Consider the following 18,269-nt stretch of genomic DNA (forward strand, 5'->3'; position numbering starts at 1 on the left):
CTGCTGACACCAAAGGAACCTGTTATTGGCCGGCTTTTAACAGTCTCTAGAGCCCAGTCTCATGTGGTGCCCGGGTCTGCTAGCAACCTCCCCCTTCCAGGCCTCTCCCTGATTTCCTGTCTTGAACATTCCTGCTTTCCCTTGCTTCTAAGATTTCCCAATTTTACTATTTTTTAAACCATATTTTTCTCTCTGTTTATGAGTCTGTTTCTGTTTTGTAGATAGGCTCATTTGTACCGTATTTTAGATTCCACATATAAGTGGTATCATATTAAACCCTAGCTTTTAGTTTGTAGAGGGAGGATTGCATGAAGTCAGGGAGACATATCTGCTTTGGGATGTTCACATATAATAGCTATTCCTCCTAGATAACCTAAGGAATATTCCTTAGACTTTTTTTTTCCTGTCCATATCCTTCTGTCTTAAACTGCTTTTCTAAAATGTAAGGACAGTTCTGCTCGCCTGTGGTCTGTGTGAATGATGCTGATTGTTTCATACAGCCCTATTCCATTCAGATGGTACTTACAGTACTTGGTATCGTTGGGAATGCAAAGTTTAAGAAAAAGAGAACACTAGAATCTTATCTAACCATAGAATAGGCAGTTTATAAATTATAAAGTATAAGAAAGATCCTGACTGCTGTGGAATATAGAAGAAGGAAGAGTTACTTCTAGATGAGGGGTTGGTGAAGGCTTTATCTCAGGTAGGGCTGAAAAGGAAAGTTCAGGTAGAGAAACAAAGCAAGAACCAAAGATGTGGAGGAGAAAAAAATATAAAGAACAGGAAGTAATGAGTGTGAATGGGTTTTATAGAGATGGGAGTATAGTCAGAACCCCAGAAAAGTACGACATTCTTGTGGACAGTCTGTGTATATGTTTATTTCTTTTTCAATTTCTCAAAGACTTGCCCCATCGGAGCTCACTTGTGCCCATTTATAAGGAGGACCTTTGATACCACATACAGAGGTCTTTTTCTTTTTTCCTTTTTCCAACAAAAGTCTTCACCAAGTAAAACCAAGTCAGGTTCACATTTCATAGTCTTGGGAGTCATGCTCTGCATTTGACTTTTCATGAATTCACGAGTTGAGCTAGGCTACAAAACCAGCTCACATTTGTCGAACCCTACTGTGTGTTACTTCTTAAGTATTGAGTTAATGTCTATAAATCCTCATTACATGCTCAGGAGGTAGACACATTTTATAGATGAGGAAACTGAGATGTAAAAAGATTAAACCACCTGCCTGAGGTTGTACAGATTCTCTTTTTTTTTTTTTTTTTGCGGTACGCGGGCCTCTCACTGCCGTGGCCCCTCCCGTTGCAGAGCACAGGCTCCGGACGCGCAGGCCCAGCGGCCATGGCTTACAGGCCCAGCCGCTCCGCGGCATGTGGCATCTTCCCGGACCAGGGCACGAACCCGTGTCCCCTGCATTGGCAGGCGGACTCTCAACCACTGCGCCACCAGGGAAGCCCCAGATTCTTAATAGTAATGCTGAGATTCAAATCCTAGCAGTCTAGCCCTGTAGGACTCTGCTTGGTCTTAGAGTGAGTTGGAAGGCCATTGGAGGACATTGAGCAAATGAATGATGTGATCTGACATATGTTTTACAAGTCATTTTGGCTGCTGGGTGGAAAATAGTCTGTACAGCGGTACAGGCTGGAAGGAGACCATTTAGGAGGCTGGAGAGGAGAAGCCAAAATATTACCAGAAATGAAGGGAAAGTTGTATTCAGAATTCCAGTATTAATCTTGGTGATGGCTAATGGTGGCTTGGACCAGGATGGAGCAGTTGAGGTAATGATAAGTGGTCAGAATCTGGATTTATTTTGAAGGAAGAATTGACGGGATTTATTGACAGGTTGGTTGTGATGTATGAAAAAGGAGTCAAGTGTAACCTCAGGATCTTTGGACTAAGTAACTTAGGGTAGAATTGTCATTTACTGAGGTAGGTAAGGCCTTATGAGGAGCCTATTTATGGGTGAATATCAGTTCTTTCACAGATTAATTTGAGTTCCTTATTAGACATATAAGTGAAAATGTGGGGTAGACAGTCAGATATACAAATCGGGAGTTCAGTGGAAAAGACCAGACTGGAGATATTAATTTGAGAGTTTTTAACGTACAGATGTGTGTTTAGAGCTGTGAGACTGCATGAGATTAGCCAGGGAATGAGTATAGGGAGAGGACACTGGAGAACTCTTAACATTTAGCTTTTGGGGAGGAAAGAACCAGCAAAGGATTCTGAGGAGGAGTAGCAAGTGAGGTAGATGGAAAAGTGGGAAAATGTGGTGTCCTTGAAGCCAAGCAAAGGAAGTGTTTCCAAGAGGAAGTAGCGATCAATTATGTCAAATGTTGCTGACCCAACAGATAAGAAAAGGACTGAGAATTGACCTTTGGGTTTGCAGCGTGGACATGGATTGGTGACCCTGACATGAACAGTTTCAGGGGAGCTGTGGTGGAGGGAAGCTTGATTAGAGTGGGTTCAAAAGAGAGATGGGATCTTTGGGGACCAGTAGATGCATAGTTGCACCATAGTTCTGAATTTTTCCACTACTGGAAACTTTTTGGAGAAATAAAGAGGTGGGGAGTAGGGACCCATAAGTACTTTTTCAACAGAACTAAGAAATACAGAAAACTCAAATTCCAAATCAGCTGTAAAGGCCCCCTAAGACACATCTAGGCTGGAAATCATGAGTTTGCTGGCCAGTCTCAGAAATCTCCAAATATTCAGTCCCAGAAGGAGAAGACTCTACCCTAAGGCTATAAACAGGGCCAGGACTGAACAGTGCTTGAGTGTTCTTGAGGAAGCAGAGAAAAAAGGTGGGAAAAATGTCCAGGGGAGTCACAGTGCATCATCTTAGGAAGCAAGGGACTGTGTCCCTTGGTGACAGTGGAGAGTAGTTTATAAGCAGCCTTTGAAGAGAACTGAGGTCTGGCAATAGAAGCTCTTTTGAACCAGATTAGGTTTTGAGTGTCAAAGGAGATGTGGCTTCACAGAAGAGCCATATTATAAGGCAGTACCTTCCTATAGCAATGGGGGACAGGCTGTAGAGCTGTAAATCTGAAAGTCACCCTTCATTTAGTTTTTTTTTTTTTTTTTTTTCTGGCCACACTGAGTGGCATGTGGGATCTTGGTTCCACAACCAGGGATCAAGCCCAGGCCCACAGCAGTGAAAGCACTGAGTCCTAACCATTGGACTTGCAGGGAATTGCCATCTTCATTTAGTTTTTTAAAAAATGGCTTCCATCAGTGTTTTGCAATTTTTTTCTTGTCTTATTACACTGGCTAGGAAGTATAATTTTGAATAGCAGTGTTGAAAGCAGACCTCCTTGTCTTATTCCAGATCTTAGCCGGAATATATTCAGTCTTTCACATTAAGTATGATGCTAGCTGTAGGGTGTTTTTGTAGACACCCTCTATCAGGCTAAGGAAGTTCCCTTCTATTCTTAGTTTGCTGAGAGTTTTATCTATAAATGGATGTTTAATTTTGTCAACTTATTTTTATATATCAAGATAATCATATGGTTTTTCTTCTGTTGATATGGCTACAATGATAGATTTTTAAACATTGGATCAGCTTTGCATTCCCATGAGAAACCCCACTTGACCATGTATTATTCTTTATATATGTTGCTAAATTTAACTTTTATATTTTTTTTGAGGATTTTTATGTCTCTTCAGAAGAGAGATATCTGTCTGTTTTTTCTTATGATGTCTTTGGTATCAGGGTAATTGCTAGCCTCATAAAGTGAGGTGGGAAGTATTTCTTCCTCTTATATTTCTCAGAACTGTTTGTGAGAATTGGTATTATTTCTTAAATGTTTGGTAGAGTTCACCAATGAATTCGCTATCCTATAATTTTTTTTGTTGGAAGATTTTCAATTTTATAATAGATATAAGACTATCAGTTTCATTTTAAGAGAGGATAAAAGCTATTTTAGGATTTGTATAGTAAGGAGTATATTTCTATATCAAAAATCCTTGTTTACTCTGACTTGATAAGGCATCCCTTCCTTCTCTTTCTTTTTCCTGACAAATCAAGCTGTGCTATGACTCTCTTTTTTGACATATGGCTTATTCTTTATTCCTTGGGCTAGTTTCCTGTTAGTGACACAGGCCAACTAGCTGTGTTCCTGGAAGCACTTGCAGTCTTCCCAGCAGTGTGTGAGGGTCCTGACTGATGTCATTGCATCCTTGTCAGTATTAAGTATTACTGTTTTTACCTAATTTGTAGCTGTAGGACATAATAACATTTTCATTTTCTTTCTTATATTTATCATAAAGTTGGATATTTTTCATAATATATTATGATATATTAGCCAAGCAACTGAGTTTTTGGATCTTTGCTCCAGGTGTTCATTGTGAGAAGAAGGAAGTTTGAGATTATATGAGAATTTGCCACTTAAATCCAGTCAGTTAGCCAAAGTGCCAGAGTAGTAGGAATAGATTAGCTTTCTTTCTGCCATCGAAATTTTTCCTTTTTGTTCTGAACCATGTTCTTTCTCAGAATACTTTACCTTTGAGAAAAATTATCACCTAGAACTTTCTACATGACTATGCAATGGATGCGTTCCTACCAACTTGTGCATAAATTGATCTTTTTAATTAATTGTATCTCCGAGGTCACTGTACCCTACTATGAATTATTTTGTATACCATTTTTCTTTTTTTATATACTTTTTATATTTGGATGATTTATGGCAGAGTTTCTTATAGGACTTGTTTATGTGAGAGAACCACTTGAGTAGTTTTTTAGGAAATAATGTCCTGACTACTTGTCTTGCAATTTAAAAATTCAAAGATTTTAGGGACTTACCTGGTGGGAAGTCCAGTGGTTAGGACTTGAAGCTTTCGCTGCCGGGTCCCCAGGTTCAGTCCCTGGTCAGGGAATTAAGATCCCACAAGCCATGCAGTGTGGCCAAAGGGGGGAAAAAATTCAAAGATTTTAAACTTCCATTCTATTTCTTAATGAGCTGTGAAAATACTTCTGTGTTAAGGCAAATTAGCTCTTCACTTTCGTGGTTCATTTTATATTCAGAGAAACTTTTATAAGCTTTTAATGCCAGGCTTGTCTTATTTATCAAATGCTGTCTTCAAGTAAGATGATTTTAGGAACAATTTTGTGATTTATTCAAATAAGGAGTTTTTTCCCCTTCTTCCCAGGATTTTAGTTAATTTCAAGAAATTTTACTTGCATTAATTATTTATTTAAAAAGTTTAATCACAGAAAAAAACGTGTACTTGCAATGAGCTAGCCAAACTCAAGGTTGAGAGCACAGTCCTCCAAAAGATTGCCCTCAGTTCAGATACCAGCTGCAAGTTCAGGGGTCCCCAGGGTCAACGCTCAGGTTTTATAATTTGCTAGGATGACTCACAGAACTTAAGAAAGCACTTCACTGGACTTCCCTGGTGGTCGGGTGGTTAAGACTCTGCTCTCCAATGCAGGAGGCTCGGGTTTGATCCCTGGTCAGGGAACTAAGAGCCCGCATGCTGCAACTAAAAGAGCCCGCCTGCTGCAACTGAGACCTGGCTCAGCTAAATAAATAAATATTAAAAAGAAAGGGGCTTCCCTGGTGACACAGTGGTTGAGAGTCCGCCTGCCGATGCAGGGGACACAGGTTCGTGCCCCAGTCCGGGAAGATCCCACATGCCGCGGAGTGGCTGGGCCCGTGAGCCATGGCCGCTGAGCCTGCACGTCTGGAGCCTGTGCTCTGCAACGGGAGAGGCCGCAACAGTGAGAGGCCGGCGTACCGCAAAAAAAAAAAAAGAAAGAAAGAAAGCACTTCACTTATTTTTATTATTATTATTTTTTTACATCTTTATTGGAGTATAATTGCTTTACAATGGTGTGTTAGTTTCTGCTTTATAACAAAGTGAATCAGTTATACATATACATATGTTCCCATAAGCACTTCACTTATGATTACAGTTTTATTATAGCAGAAGGATATATAAATAAGGATATATAAATCAGAACCTGCCAAAGGGAGTGTGAGATCTGGGAGGATTCCAAAGACAAAGCACACATCTCGGGGATGCAAGGCCTTTTGGCATGACAGTACTCAGAGTATTATGAACCAGGAAAGCTCACTCAAGCTTTGGTGTCCAGAGTTTTTATTGGGATTTTATTGTGGAGGCATGGTTGATGAAATCATTCCCCACTTAACTCAATATCCACCTCCCCTGCCCTCCTAGGAGAATGGGCTGACATCATGTAGCTCAAAGCCTCAACCCTGTAATCATATGATTGGTCTTTCTGGGGTGATCTCTTCCCATCCTGAGTCATCTTGTTAGCATGAACTATCTAGGGGCCCACCTTGAGCACCTCATTAGCATAAACTATCAAATGTGGTCTGAGGGACCCACCATGAATAACAAAGACACTCCTATCACTTGGGAAATGGCAGTGGTTTAAAGGTTACCTCCCAGGATCAAGCCAAATTTTTCATTACACAATACTAAAACAAGTAACTGCTGTCCTCCATCTATAATTAATAATATTAGCAGGTTTTTGTTTTTTAGGAAACAACATTAGGGATGTTAGGGATAAAATTCAGGTATCTTGTGTTTCCCACATCTCTCTCTCTATGTATATATTTATCCATTAGTATTTTGTGTATTTTTAATGTCTTTATAAACATGATTTCAGACTTACAGAAGAATTGCAAGAATAGTACAGATAATTCCCAAATACCTTTCACCCAGATGCCTCAATATTTGCTTCATCATTTTTCTCGCTACCTTTTTTTTTTTTCTTTTGACTGCACCACGTGGCATGCGGGATCTTCCCCAACCAGGGATTGAACCCATGCCCCCTGCAGTGGAAGCATGGATTCTTAGCCACTGGACCACCAGGGAAGTCCTCTACTTTTTCTTCCCAAATCATTTTCAGTGAGTGTTTTGTAAAAAGAGATTATCAAAATCAGAAAATTAACATTGATATACTATTATCTAACCTACAGACCTTACCAGATTTAGTTGTCCCAATTAATGTCCTTTCCAGAAAAAAAAGATCTTGGATCATGTGTTATATTCATTTGTTATGTCTCTTTTAATCTGGAACAGTTTCTCTGTCTCTTTTAAATTTTATGATATTGGCATTTTTTAAGAGTACAGGTCTGGTATTTTATAGAATATCCCTCAATTTGGGTTTGTCTGTTTCCTGGTGGTTAGATTCAGGTTATGCATCTTCAGCAGAAATGTTATAGAAGTAATATCGTGTTCTTTTCAGTGCCTTGAATTCTTTTGTATATATACCCAGAAGTGGGATTGCTGGATCGTGTGGTGGTTCTCTGTTTAAGTTTGTGAAGGACCTCCATACTGTTTTACATGGTGGCTGAACAAATTTACATTCTCACCAACAGTGCTGGTGCTTCGTTTAGGATTTTTACATCTATTGTCAGCAGAGTTGTTGGCCTGTAGTTGTGTTTTCTTGTAGTGTCTTTCTCTGACTTCGGTTTCAGGATAATGTTAGCCTCATAAAAGAAGTTTGGAAGTATTCCCTCCTCTTTAGTTTTTTTTGAAGAGTTTGAGAAGGTTTGTTATTTATTCTTCTTTAATCATTTGGTAGAATTCACCAGTGAGGCCCCTTGGTCCTGGGCTGTTTACTGATGGTCCTGGGATGTTGTTGATTACTGATCCAATCTACTTTCTAGTTGTAAGTCTGTTTAGATTTGCTGTTTCTATATGATTCAGTCTTGGTAGGTTGTATATTCATAGAAATTTATCCATTTCTTCTAGATTATCCAATTTCCTAGTGTATATTATTCATAAGCCTCTTATAATCCTTTTTATTTCTCTGGCATTGGTTGTAATGTATCCTCTTTCATTTCTGACTTTATTTGTATGTTATCTTTCTTTTTCTTAGTTAATCTAGCTAAGTCTATCAATTTTGTTGCTCATTTCAAAAAACCAACGTAGTTTGGTTGATTTTTTTCTTTTTTCTTTTTTTAAAATAAATTATTTATTTATTTATTTACTTATGGCTGCACTGGGCCTTCGTTGCTGTGCGCAGGCTTTCTCTAGTTGTGGCGAGTGGGGGCTACTCTTCGTTGTGGTGCCCAGACTTCTCGTTGCAGTGGCTTCTCTTGTTGCAGAGCACGGGCTCTAGGCACGTGGGCTTCAGTAGTTGTGGTGCGTGGGCTCAGTAGTTGTGGCTCGCAGGCTCTAGAGTGCAGGCTCAGTAGTTATGGTGCACGGGCTTAGTTGCTCCGTGGCATGTGGGATCTTCCTGGACCAGGGCTCGAACCCGTCTCCTGCATTGGCGGGCAGATTCTTAACCACTGCACCACCAGGGAAGCCCATGTTTCACTGATTTTTTCATAATGATGTGCTTTGATTCCTTTCTCGTGTTCTTTAGTGTATCTTCTCTGAGTATTTTCTTTGTAGTTATCCTAGGGCTTACATAAAACATCTTGTAGTTATAACAATCTATTTTAAGCTGACAGCAACTTAGCATCAATTGAATACATATACTCGACACTTTTACTTCTTCCTCCTCCACACTTATTATTGATGTCACAAATTACATAGTTTTTATATTATGTATTCATTGACATATTTTTATAGTTATATTTTTTACACTTTTGTCTTTTAATTTCTACACCAAAATTAAAAGCGATTTATGTACCACTGTTAAAGTATTACAGTATTTATTTGCCTATATATTTACTTTTACCAGTGAGCTTTATATTTTCACATACTTTCATGTTGTGTTTAGTGTCTTGTTGTTTTAGAAGAACTCCTTCTAGCGTTTCTTATAAGGCAGGTTTAGTGGTGTGAACTCCCTCAGCTATTGTTTATGTAGGAATGTGTTTATTTTTTCCTCATTTTTAAAGGACAGTTTTGCTGAATATTGTATTTTTGGTTGGTAGGTTTTTTTCTTTAAGGACTTTGAATATATCATCTCACTCCTTTCTGGCCTGTAAGATTTCTCCTTAGAAATACACTGTTAGTCTTATGTGAGTTCCATTGTACATGACAAGTCACTTTTCTCTTGCTGTTTTCAAAATTCTCAGTCTTTGACTTTTGACAATTTGATTGTAATGAGTTTCAGTGTGATTCCTTTCTTCCAAAGAGGTTCATCCTCTTTTAGGCTTCTTGAATCTGAAAGTCCATTTCCTTCCCCAAATTAGGGGAATTTTTAGCCATTATTTCTTTAAACATTCTGCCCCTTTTCCTCTCTCTTCTCTCCTAAGTCTCTTAGAATTTCTTCACTCTCATTCTTTTTTCCTTTTGTTCTTCTGATTGGGTTATTTCAAACGACCTGTCTTCAAGTTTGATGTTTCTTTCTTCTGCTTAAGTGTGATATTGAATTCCTCTCATGAACTTTTCAGTTATTATATTCTTCAGTTCCAAAATGTGTTTAGTTATTTTAAAAATTTTCTGTCTCTGTAGGTTTTCTAACTTTGTTCATGCCTCATTTTCTTGAGCCTGTAGAGCATCTTTATGATGGATATTTTGAATTGTCTGTCAGATAATTCATATACCTCTATTTCATTAGGATAATTTTCTGAAGATCTTTTCCTTTTTTTGTGTGTGTGTCTGAGCCAGGTTTCCCTGTTTCTTCATGTTTCATAATTTTGTGTTGGGATCTGCACATATGGAAAAACAGCCACCTCTCCAAATCTTTATGGCCTTGCTTCATACAGGAGAAGACCCTCACACATGAGCCCAGCTAAAGATCCGGGGGGCCTCTGAAACCTTTTCTGGCGGGATGTGACTTCTCTGGGCTTGTGTGTGCAATTTCTCAATTAGAGAGGCTTGATGGTTTTTTAGAGGCTCATAATCTTTTGCTCCCTCTGGTGCCTGTTTGTGGCACTGCAAGTTCTCTGGTGCTACAGCAGCAGGGTGCCTTTGCTCTCTCTTGGAATCAGGGGCCACCAGGCATCCAGAGTATGCTGGCTCCCCATGAGGTGAGACAGATACCATTCCCTTGAGCAGCCCTGTGAAAAGCTAGCACACCAGAAGCAAATTTTCCTCTTCTCCTTCCCTCCCATGCCAAATTGCACTGCCTGCAGGATGCCACCCCTCACTTTTCTTTGGTCTTTGCAGCATTCAGGCAGGCATCCATGCTATGCCAGTTCTGTCAGTGCTCCAAATGAGGCATGTCAGAAACCCGTCCTTGAGGCAACCTTCCAAAGAGCTAGAATGCTGGAGGCACACTCCACTCCTGTGATTCCTTTCTGAAGGAAAAGTCAGGAGTTGGGCTGTTCTTGCCTGGCACCAAACTATGGTAGCTTGGAAGAGGGGTTGACGTGGGGCAAGTGAAATTGCTCTTCTTATCCATTTCAGTGCAGCTGTTTTCAGCTTTGTGCTCCTTTGGGACTTTTTAACTGGATTCTGGAAACCTCATAAAGGTATTTTGGTCTGTATATCGTTTTGAAAGTGGTGTTTCTGTGGTAGAATGAGTCCTAGGACATACAGTTCTGCTGTATTTGCTGACATCATTCTCCTCCTCCCCGTACTTCTTTATGCTGCTGGTTTAGAAGTGAAATGACTTAAGAAACCCACCCACATGTTTATTATGAACCTGTATGTTTGCCACTTTACAAAGAAAAATATTTTGAGGCCACGTTGAGTATAAATAATTTCATCTTCCCTTGATAAATCTACATTCTGCTCCTCACTAATTTTTCTTTTCCTGTCCTTGCAAAGTCTGGCTTTCTGGAATGCAGGGAAAGATGACCCTGGTAATAGGGATGTAGATTGACCTTTATATCTAAGTTTCCCATTTCTAGAGTACGTGATGATGTTGTTTTTTGTTTTTTGTTTTTTTTTGCGGTACGCGGGCCTCTCACTGTTGGGGCCTCTCCCATTGTGGAGCACAGGCTCCGGACGTGCAGGCTCAGCGGCCATGGCTCACGGGCCCAGCCGCTCCGCAACATGTGGGATCCTCTTGGACCGGGGCATGAACCCGTGTCCCCTGCATCGGCAGGTGGGACTCTCAACCACTGCGCCACCAGGGAAGCCCGATGATGTATTATTTGAGACTAAAACACAAAAGGAAATGCTTCAACTTTCTATGTATGAAGTTCTGCAACCAAAATATATCCATAACTATATTATCCTCTTTTTAAAAAGATGATAATGTCTGTTTTTAAATTCTTGATAAATGGTAATCTAATCATTGCATAGACTCTCATACTGAAGGTTTAGGTGATGGCAGTAATGGTCACATTCATTATAATGGCAAATATGACACATTTTCTATACGTCTAGAGCCAGAATATAGAATAGAAATGTGCTCTCATAGTTACAGTTAATGTAGACTCTGCAGTCAGAATGCCTGAGTTCATGTCCTAGTTCCACCACTCAGCTAGGTGATCAGCATCAGTTTATTTTACCTTATTTTTTCTTTTGTGCCTCAGTTTCCTCAGGTATAAACTGGGTATGATACTACTAGCACCTACATCATGGGTTGTTATGTGAATTGAATGAGATGATTTATAGATAGATAAATAGACACAACGTTTTTAGAACAGTGCCTGGAATTTAGGAAGTCCTGCCTGAATCACTGTTAGCTATTCTTAAGAGTAATTGTGATGAGATAGCTCTTTTTAAGCATTAGATATCACGTTAAGTAAAAAAGATTAAATGACCTTTCTACCTCATTGACAGAGTTGAAACTGTGGGACAGCCAGACAGAAGAGACAGTATAGGAGTGTGTGCAGAAAAACAGAACGGTTATGACTCCCTGCAGCGGGATCAAGCAGTTTGCATTAGTACAAATGGTAAGAGGGAAATTACTGCTATTCTCTTTGAAATCTGTGATTCACTGTAGTAAGATTTGAATCAGTTTCAGTATCACACATTTATAGCAGAAGATGAAAAAGTTTAGGTCTTAATGGCATATCTATGTGGCTGCTATGTACCAGGCATTGTTCTATACCCTTTAAAAATAATACATTATTTAATCCTTTTAACAGCTTTTTGAAGTGAGGAGTAGTATTATATGCATTTTGTAGTTGATAAAAACAGCCACGGAGAGGTGAAGTAGCTGGCTTAAACTCACAAAGCTTGGAGGTGATTGAGCTGGGATTTTCACCAGGCGGTTTACCCCTGGATTCGGTGTGCCTGGGTGATCTGAATTCAACATAGATTAGACAACATAAATTCGGCATAGATTAGGGAAACGGGGAGAGGGTTTACATCTGTAGTGTTCTTTGGTCCCTTACTTTGCAGTAATCACACTTTTAAAAATCACTACCAAGATGTATTAATGTTTTACTGTGTGGGTCAAACAGTAGGTAGCACAAGATTCTTGTTTATTCCATGTGAAACAATCTTGTTGTTCCACAGGATGTAATTTTATAAAGGAGTCAAGTTTCTTTTGATGCCATCCATATGGGAAACTCATGGTCTGTATTTCAAAAGAGTGGAACCCTGGACCAGAAATCTAAAATGTTATTAAAGCTTTAACTTCTTCTTCTGCCTTGGGGATGGGGGTTAATTAACATATTTAACTGCATTATCTTTGACCAGTTGGCATTCCAAAATGTTTTCTTTATCTGAATTAGGAAATTAGCTGTATTACCAATAATCTAGAATCTTGTTTCCGTTCTTAGTTATTGCTCACATAAGAATGACTCTTTACCTTAACATTTTAGGTGCAGTTTTTGTAAATGGAAAAGAAATGACTAATCAGTTGCCCGCAGTTACTTCTGGGTCCACTGTCACATTTGACATTGAAGCTGTGACTCTAGGATCCAGCAATAATAACGAAGGCGGAAACATCAAGCTTCGAGTAACTATTAGCTCAAATAACAGAGAAGTGGTGTTTGATTGGTTGCTCGATCAGTCTTGTGGTTCTCTTTACTTTGGATGCTCGTTTTTCTATCCTGGGTGGAAAGTGTTGGTATTCTAGATTTTCAGATGATTGGCTTTGGGTTTGCAGGGGTTTCACATAGCTTTCCTCAGCCCAGTTCAGTTGTCATTGGTTTAAAAAATGGTTAGATTCATCTCTCAGTTAAGTCATTGGAAACAAATTATTTACTGGATTTATTTTCCAGTATCTTAGCAATAAGAGGCGTGAATATTGTGGACAAAACAGTAATGCAGTCCATTTTATTTTTAGCATAGTGTTAATTGGAATATCACATCACAATAAAAATCAAATTGGCTTTTAAAAGTATGAGGTGATACAGACAGCCCTATGTACCTTTCCACTGTACTTCTTTTTAAAGTTGGCTGTAAGAACACAAAAATGTAACGTTAACTTTTTTTTTTATTAAATCTTTATCTTTTAAAGATCCAAGGCCATCCAAGACTTTAGAATGAATAGGCAAGAATAGACCAGGTAGAATGTGCCACCATGTATGCTGTAATATACACTCTCTTGTGTGTTCTCCACAGGAGTGTTGAATATGCTCTTCATATTCAGGGATTTGTAAGCAGTATTGAATTTTATCTCATGTTCAGTAATCTTTAAGTCCCCAAAGCATGATAATTTTTGCATTTTTAAAAATTACTGAGCAAATGTCTACAACAGGCAAGGTGTTTTCTTTTGTTCTTTCCTTGCAGTTCAATTCACGATAGGTTAGAGGGTTTTTACAGGGTAAAACTACTTATGGAAGTAGTATGCACAGCAGTGTTAGCCATGTCCCATGTTTGAAATATGCACAGGTGCATATCCAGCCTCAGTGACGTGCACGTTGTTCTTCCTAGGGTCTGAGCTGCAGTCCAGTTTCATGTCAGCTTCATAAATGGTCTTTTAGTGGACCAAACAAATGTAGGGTAAATACTTGACCTATTTTTTGGAAAACTTAAATTTGTTTAAAATATTTATTTGAAGGACTTAGGATGTAAAAATGATTATCTTGCTATATAACAGCTTAAGATCTTTTTTCTTTAATGTGAATTTTTTTTTCATTTTTAACAGAAAAGTGGAAAAGCAAGTTTGATATTTGTGTGAGGTAATTTATTCGGGGATTCCAGTTCCCTAGTAGACAATCATGACCTTTTCCCCTTGCCTTTTTATAAGTAAGCTGTTTTTCACTTGCTTAGTGGCTGTTAAGAAGATGTGCTAGAATGTAGATGCCTCTCGTCCAACTGTCTGAAACAGAATAAAAAACTAAAAGGTATATGTGTGTATTTTTTTCTTTCATGAGATTTAATTCAGATTTAATTTTTTAAGTAGAGGGAGAAAAGTCATCTTCACTTTTAAGTGGGAGGATCCATATATATATAAAATGAATAAGTTATATATACATATATAACATACATATTGGCAAGACTGTACTCCCTCCAAAGGGTCTAGGGGAGAATCCTTGTCTCTGGAAGCTTCTGGTGGCCGCAGGCATTCCCTGACTTGTTGCTGCGTAGCTCCAGTCTCTGTCTTCCCATGGCCTTTGGGCTCTGTTTTTAGCTGGGCCGCACAGCTTGTGGGATCTTAGTTCCCCGACCAGGGACTGAACCTTTGGCCGCAGCAGTCCTAACTAATCCCTGGACCACCGGGGAATTCCCTCCTTTGGTCTCTTAAAAGGACATTTCTCTTAGATTTAGGACCCAGTCAGATAATCCAGGATGATCTCATCTCAAGGTCCTCAGTTTATATCTTCAAAGACCCTTTTTCCAAATAAAATCACTATCACAGGTTCTGGTGTGGACATGTCTTTTTGTGGGCCACCATCATTCAACCCTGACGATGGTGTTTGGCTGGAGTGGAGTGGTGGTTGGCCGTAAGTTTGTCTTGCTAGGCTGCCCCTTTCCTGGTCCTTTGGCTACAGAGAGCAGGCTTTTGTTGGGGCTTTTTTGTCTGTGTCTGTTGGTATTTCCATGTTGCTGGCTTCTTCAGCCCCAAGTCTGAGATACATAAGACAACAGAACCCTAGGAATGCACAGTACTGAGTTCCTTGAGTTTTGAGGTCCCTCGGCCATCTGTCAGAATCTTCTTATGTTTGTTTTATATTTTTTCCAGGGTTTTTAGTTGTACTTAGCAGGAGGAATAGGGAAATTATGCTATTCCATCTTCTCAGAAGCATGAATTCTGAAGCTATATAATAGATTTTAATATCAAAACAAAAATAAAAGTAGAGATGAAAGGTAAATACATCTCTTATGAGGGGTTTTCCTGCAGAGGGAGCAGAGTGAGCATCTAGCTCCTGTGTTAAATATGAAGGATTTAGTTCAAGAAGTGAGATTTATTCAATTATTGAGAACTATTGTGACAACTGTGATTGGCGGTCACACACTCATTTAGGTATCTCCTAAACTGGTTCAGAACTTTCCATACGTATGTAAATCAACCAGTGTCAGAATGGATAGTTTGCTCAGCTCAAATCTACTGCTGCATTACTTGTTCCCTGTGTCCCATGTCTTCCTCCTTCTTGGATTATTCCTTTATTTTAGTGGAGCACTTCCTCCATTTCCCGAGAAAGGGTGCCCAAGAGGTAAATATTTTGAAAGGTAGAGGTCTGAGAATCTCTTTATCCTACATTTGACTGTGACTCATTAAGAATTCTAGGTTGGAGATCATTTCCCCTCAGAATTTGAATGCATTGCTCTGTTGTCACCTAGGATACAACCAAAAGTTGATGCCGTTCTGGTGCCCATTCGTTTGTAGGTTGTATGTTTTTTCTCTTTGGAAGACTGTGGTATCTTCTCTTTATTCTGTCTTCCTAGGTTGGTATAACACTCAGCTACATAGCTCATTTAAGTCCTGACCCTATGGGTAGATGAATTTCTGACACCTGCTTTAAACCCACTAGATTATAAATTCCTTGAGCTTTTGTATCTTCTGTAGCAATTATTCTCAATCCTGCTTGCATGTTAGAATTTCCTGGAGGGCTTTTAAAAATAGCAAAAATTCTGATTTAATTGGTACTAGTGGCACTCACTTTTTTTTTTTTAAGAAATGAAATTATTCTATTATGAAGGCAGATTTGGGAGTAACTGCTCCAAAGTAACCAAAAGTCCAGTCTCCGTAGTAATTTTTTTTGTAAATCTAGATTTTATTTGAAAGACTCTCCTTTATTCTGAAATTATCCTTCTTGCTCTTTTTGTACTGTGTCCTTCTATAACATGAAAGTGACAGTAGGTGTCAGGTTTGCTTGTTTTGTTCATAAATCTCATCTGACAAAAAGTCGAAAATTTTTTGAATGTATATTACTGGTCTATGAAATCCAAAAGTCTGGGATCTACTTATTACCCTACATTTCCTGATATATGGGCATCTGATAAATACTTTTGAACTAAAACCAGTACTTTTCTTTTTAAAAAACAAAAACCATATTCAAAATAAAACTAATCTCTCATGGAATTTCATGTTGATTAAATGAAAAGTGACCTTTCTATGTCACTTCTATTCATTAGTCTTACATAAGGCAATGTAATTGCAGTTTTGTAGAGAATTAGACTTTGTTAATGTAATCTCAGGAGACTTCTCCATGTTCTTAAAACAGCTTGTGGAAGAGGGAGCAAGCATATGGTTTTTCTTTAGAGGTGAGAGCTGAGGATTGAAGTTGGCAAAACCGTGTGGCCACAGGGAAGGAAACAATGATGCTAACCAAGAGCAGGCTACTGTGCTAGATCCCTTGTTGAAGGGGGCATTTTAATCCCATTTTACAGTTGAAGAAACAAACTCAGTGTCGTTAAGTAGCTACGAGTTTTGAAGCTGCAAAGGCACCAAGGCTATCGACTATCATCAGTTCTTCTACCACAATAACCCTCTGCCCACACTACCCAGTGTCTCAGGGCACCAGTTGGAGATTAGACACTTGGAAATATGGCTTACTAAAACATGAGTGAATGTCTCCCTCTCTGGAATTTAAGATTCATGAGGACAGGAACAACGTCTGGCTTATTCATCTTTTGGTCCTCATGCTTAGCTTAAGGCAAAGGCCATAGTAGGCGCCCAGGAAGTATTGAACGAATAAGTAAGGCTCCTTAAGGCTAATTACCCACATGGCAACCTTGGTCCGACCTTTCCCTACAGGGCTGCACAGAAGAACCAGCCCCCAAAATGAGGATTAGGGATAGACAGAATCCATTCAGAAGAAAATCTTAGTTGAATTAGTGAAGAAGCTAAGATTTATTGGACCCCTGTTACGTTCTAGGTACTTGTATTACGTGATTCATAAATTTGTCTCAAAATATACAAAGGTTTCATTCTGCTATCTGTGTAACTTCACCCCTTCTCTGGAGTAATGAGCAATAAATCTAACAGAGAGGTATATGATTGTTTAGGGACAGGAGGAGAAAGAAGTGACTGTAGTTTTGATCCATGGGGACTGGGAGAATCCTTGAAACAGGATCTGAGTCTTATTCAACTTCTCACTCCCGGTGCTTAGGACAAGTGCTGGCACACATTCACAGATGATTGACAGAACGGCTGCTAGTGGTAGCATGCTACAAGAGCAGGTGGAAGCTATTTGGGTTCTGAAAAAGAATGGGGTAGCATGGACAGAAATATGATTCCAGGAGATGGTGCACCTGCAGGTAGCCCCTGGTTGAAGCTTTGCCATGTGGATAGGATGGTAGTCAGAAATGGGAAAAGAGAACAGATGAAATATAGTAGTCCAGGAGATAGCCACCCTGTTCTCTAGAACCAACTTTATAACGTGATTCATCCATGTGACACTTAAGTAGCAATCTTGTTTGCCTAAGAAGGTACTTGAGTGAATTTTTACCTCTGTATAAAAATCAACCTTACACTTGTACAAATAGTACATAGGAATAGAATATGCTCCAGAAACTGGATCGTAGACTATGTACGGAGAACACCCGAATGCATGGTGTGTACCGTGCTGTACTCTGGTATCTCACCTGGTTGGAGGGGAGACTGCATACATGAGAGAGAAGACTGAAAACATAGTGAATTCAGATCAGGGAGGACGAATATGATTTTTACGCTGTCAACAACTGGGAACCATCAATGATCCGTTTTAATATGGTACTTGGTATAGTTAATAAAACCTCATGTATTTCCCCTTTTCTAAGATCAGCATACTACTTAGATTAACAAACAAAATATAAATTGAATGTTTAGAAACTATTTCTTCACAGTGAACTTCCCGTTTTACTTAATACAAATTTACTATGTTCCAGTTCTGTGCTAACCACTTATCCATTTTACCTGGTTCCCAGTGAGAAATCATCCCTCTTCTTGAACTCCCTTATCTATTTTTTTAGATTTTTAAAATATAAGAACTACAGAAAATAGGCAGTACATTTAGATTTCAGAAATGGCAGTGAAAAGCCGCCTTCATACCTGTCCTTTCATCCAGCCATCTTCTCTGAAAGCAGTTGCTTTTGCGTATCCTTCGTCATATTCT

The 18,269-nt window shown here is 39.1% G+C and overlaps 1 protein-coding gene across 1 annotated transcript in view; it reads left to right on the top strand.

The window, feature by feature from the left end:
- Positions 1 to 14,116, top strand: part of CRLF3 (cytokine receptor like factor 3) — a 36,824-nt gene extending 22,708 nt beyond the window's left edge. The window contains exons 7-8 of the mRNA XM_081220544.1: positions 11,617 to 11,729; positions 12,606 to 14,116. Coding sequence (XP_081076670.1) covers positions 11,617 to 11,729; positions 12,606 to 12,862 — 370 coding nt within the window. The 3' untranslated portion in view covers positions 12,863 to 14,116. The remainder of the gene's footprint in view (positions 1 to 11,616; positions 11,730 to 12,605) is intronic.
- Positions 14,117 to 18,269: the final 4,153 nt, after the last annotated feature.

This window comes from Mesoplodon bidens (assembly GCF_964165515.1).
Source record: "Mesoplodon bidens genome assembly, chromosome: 19".
Taxonomy (NCBI): domain Eukaryota; kingdom Metazoa; phylum Chordata; class Mammalia; order Artiodactyla; family Ziphiidae; genus Mesoplodon; species Mesoplodon bidens.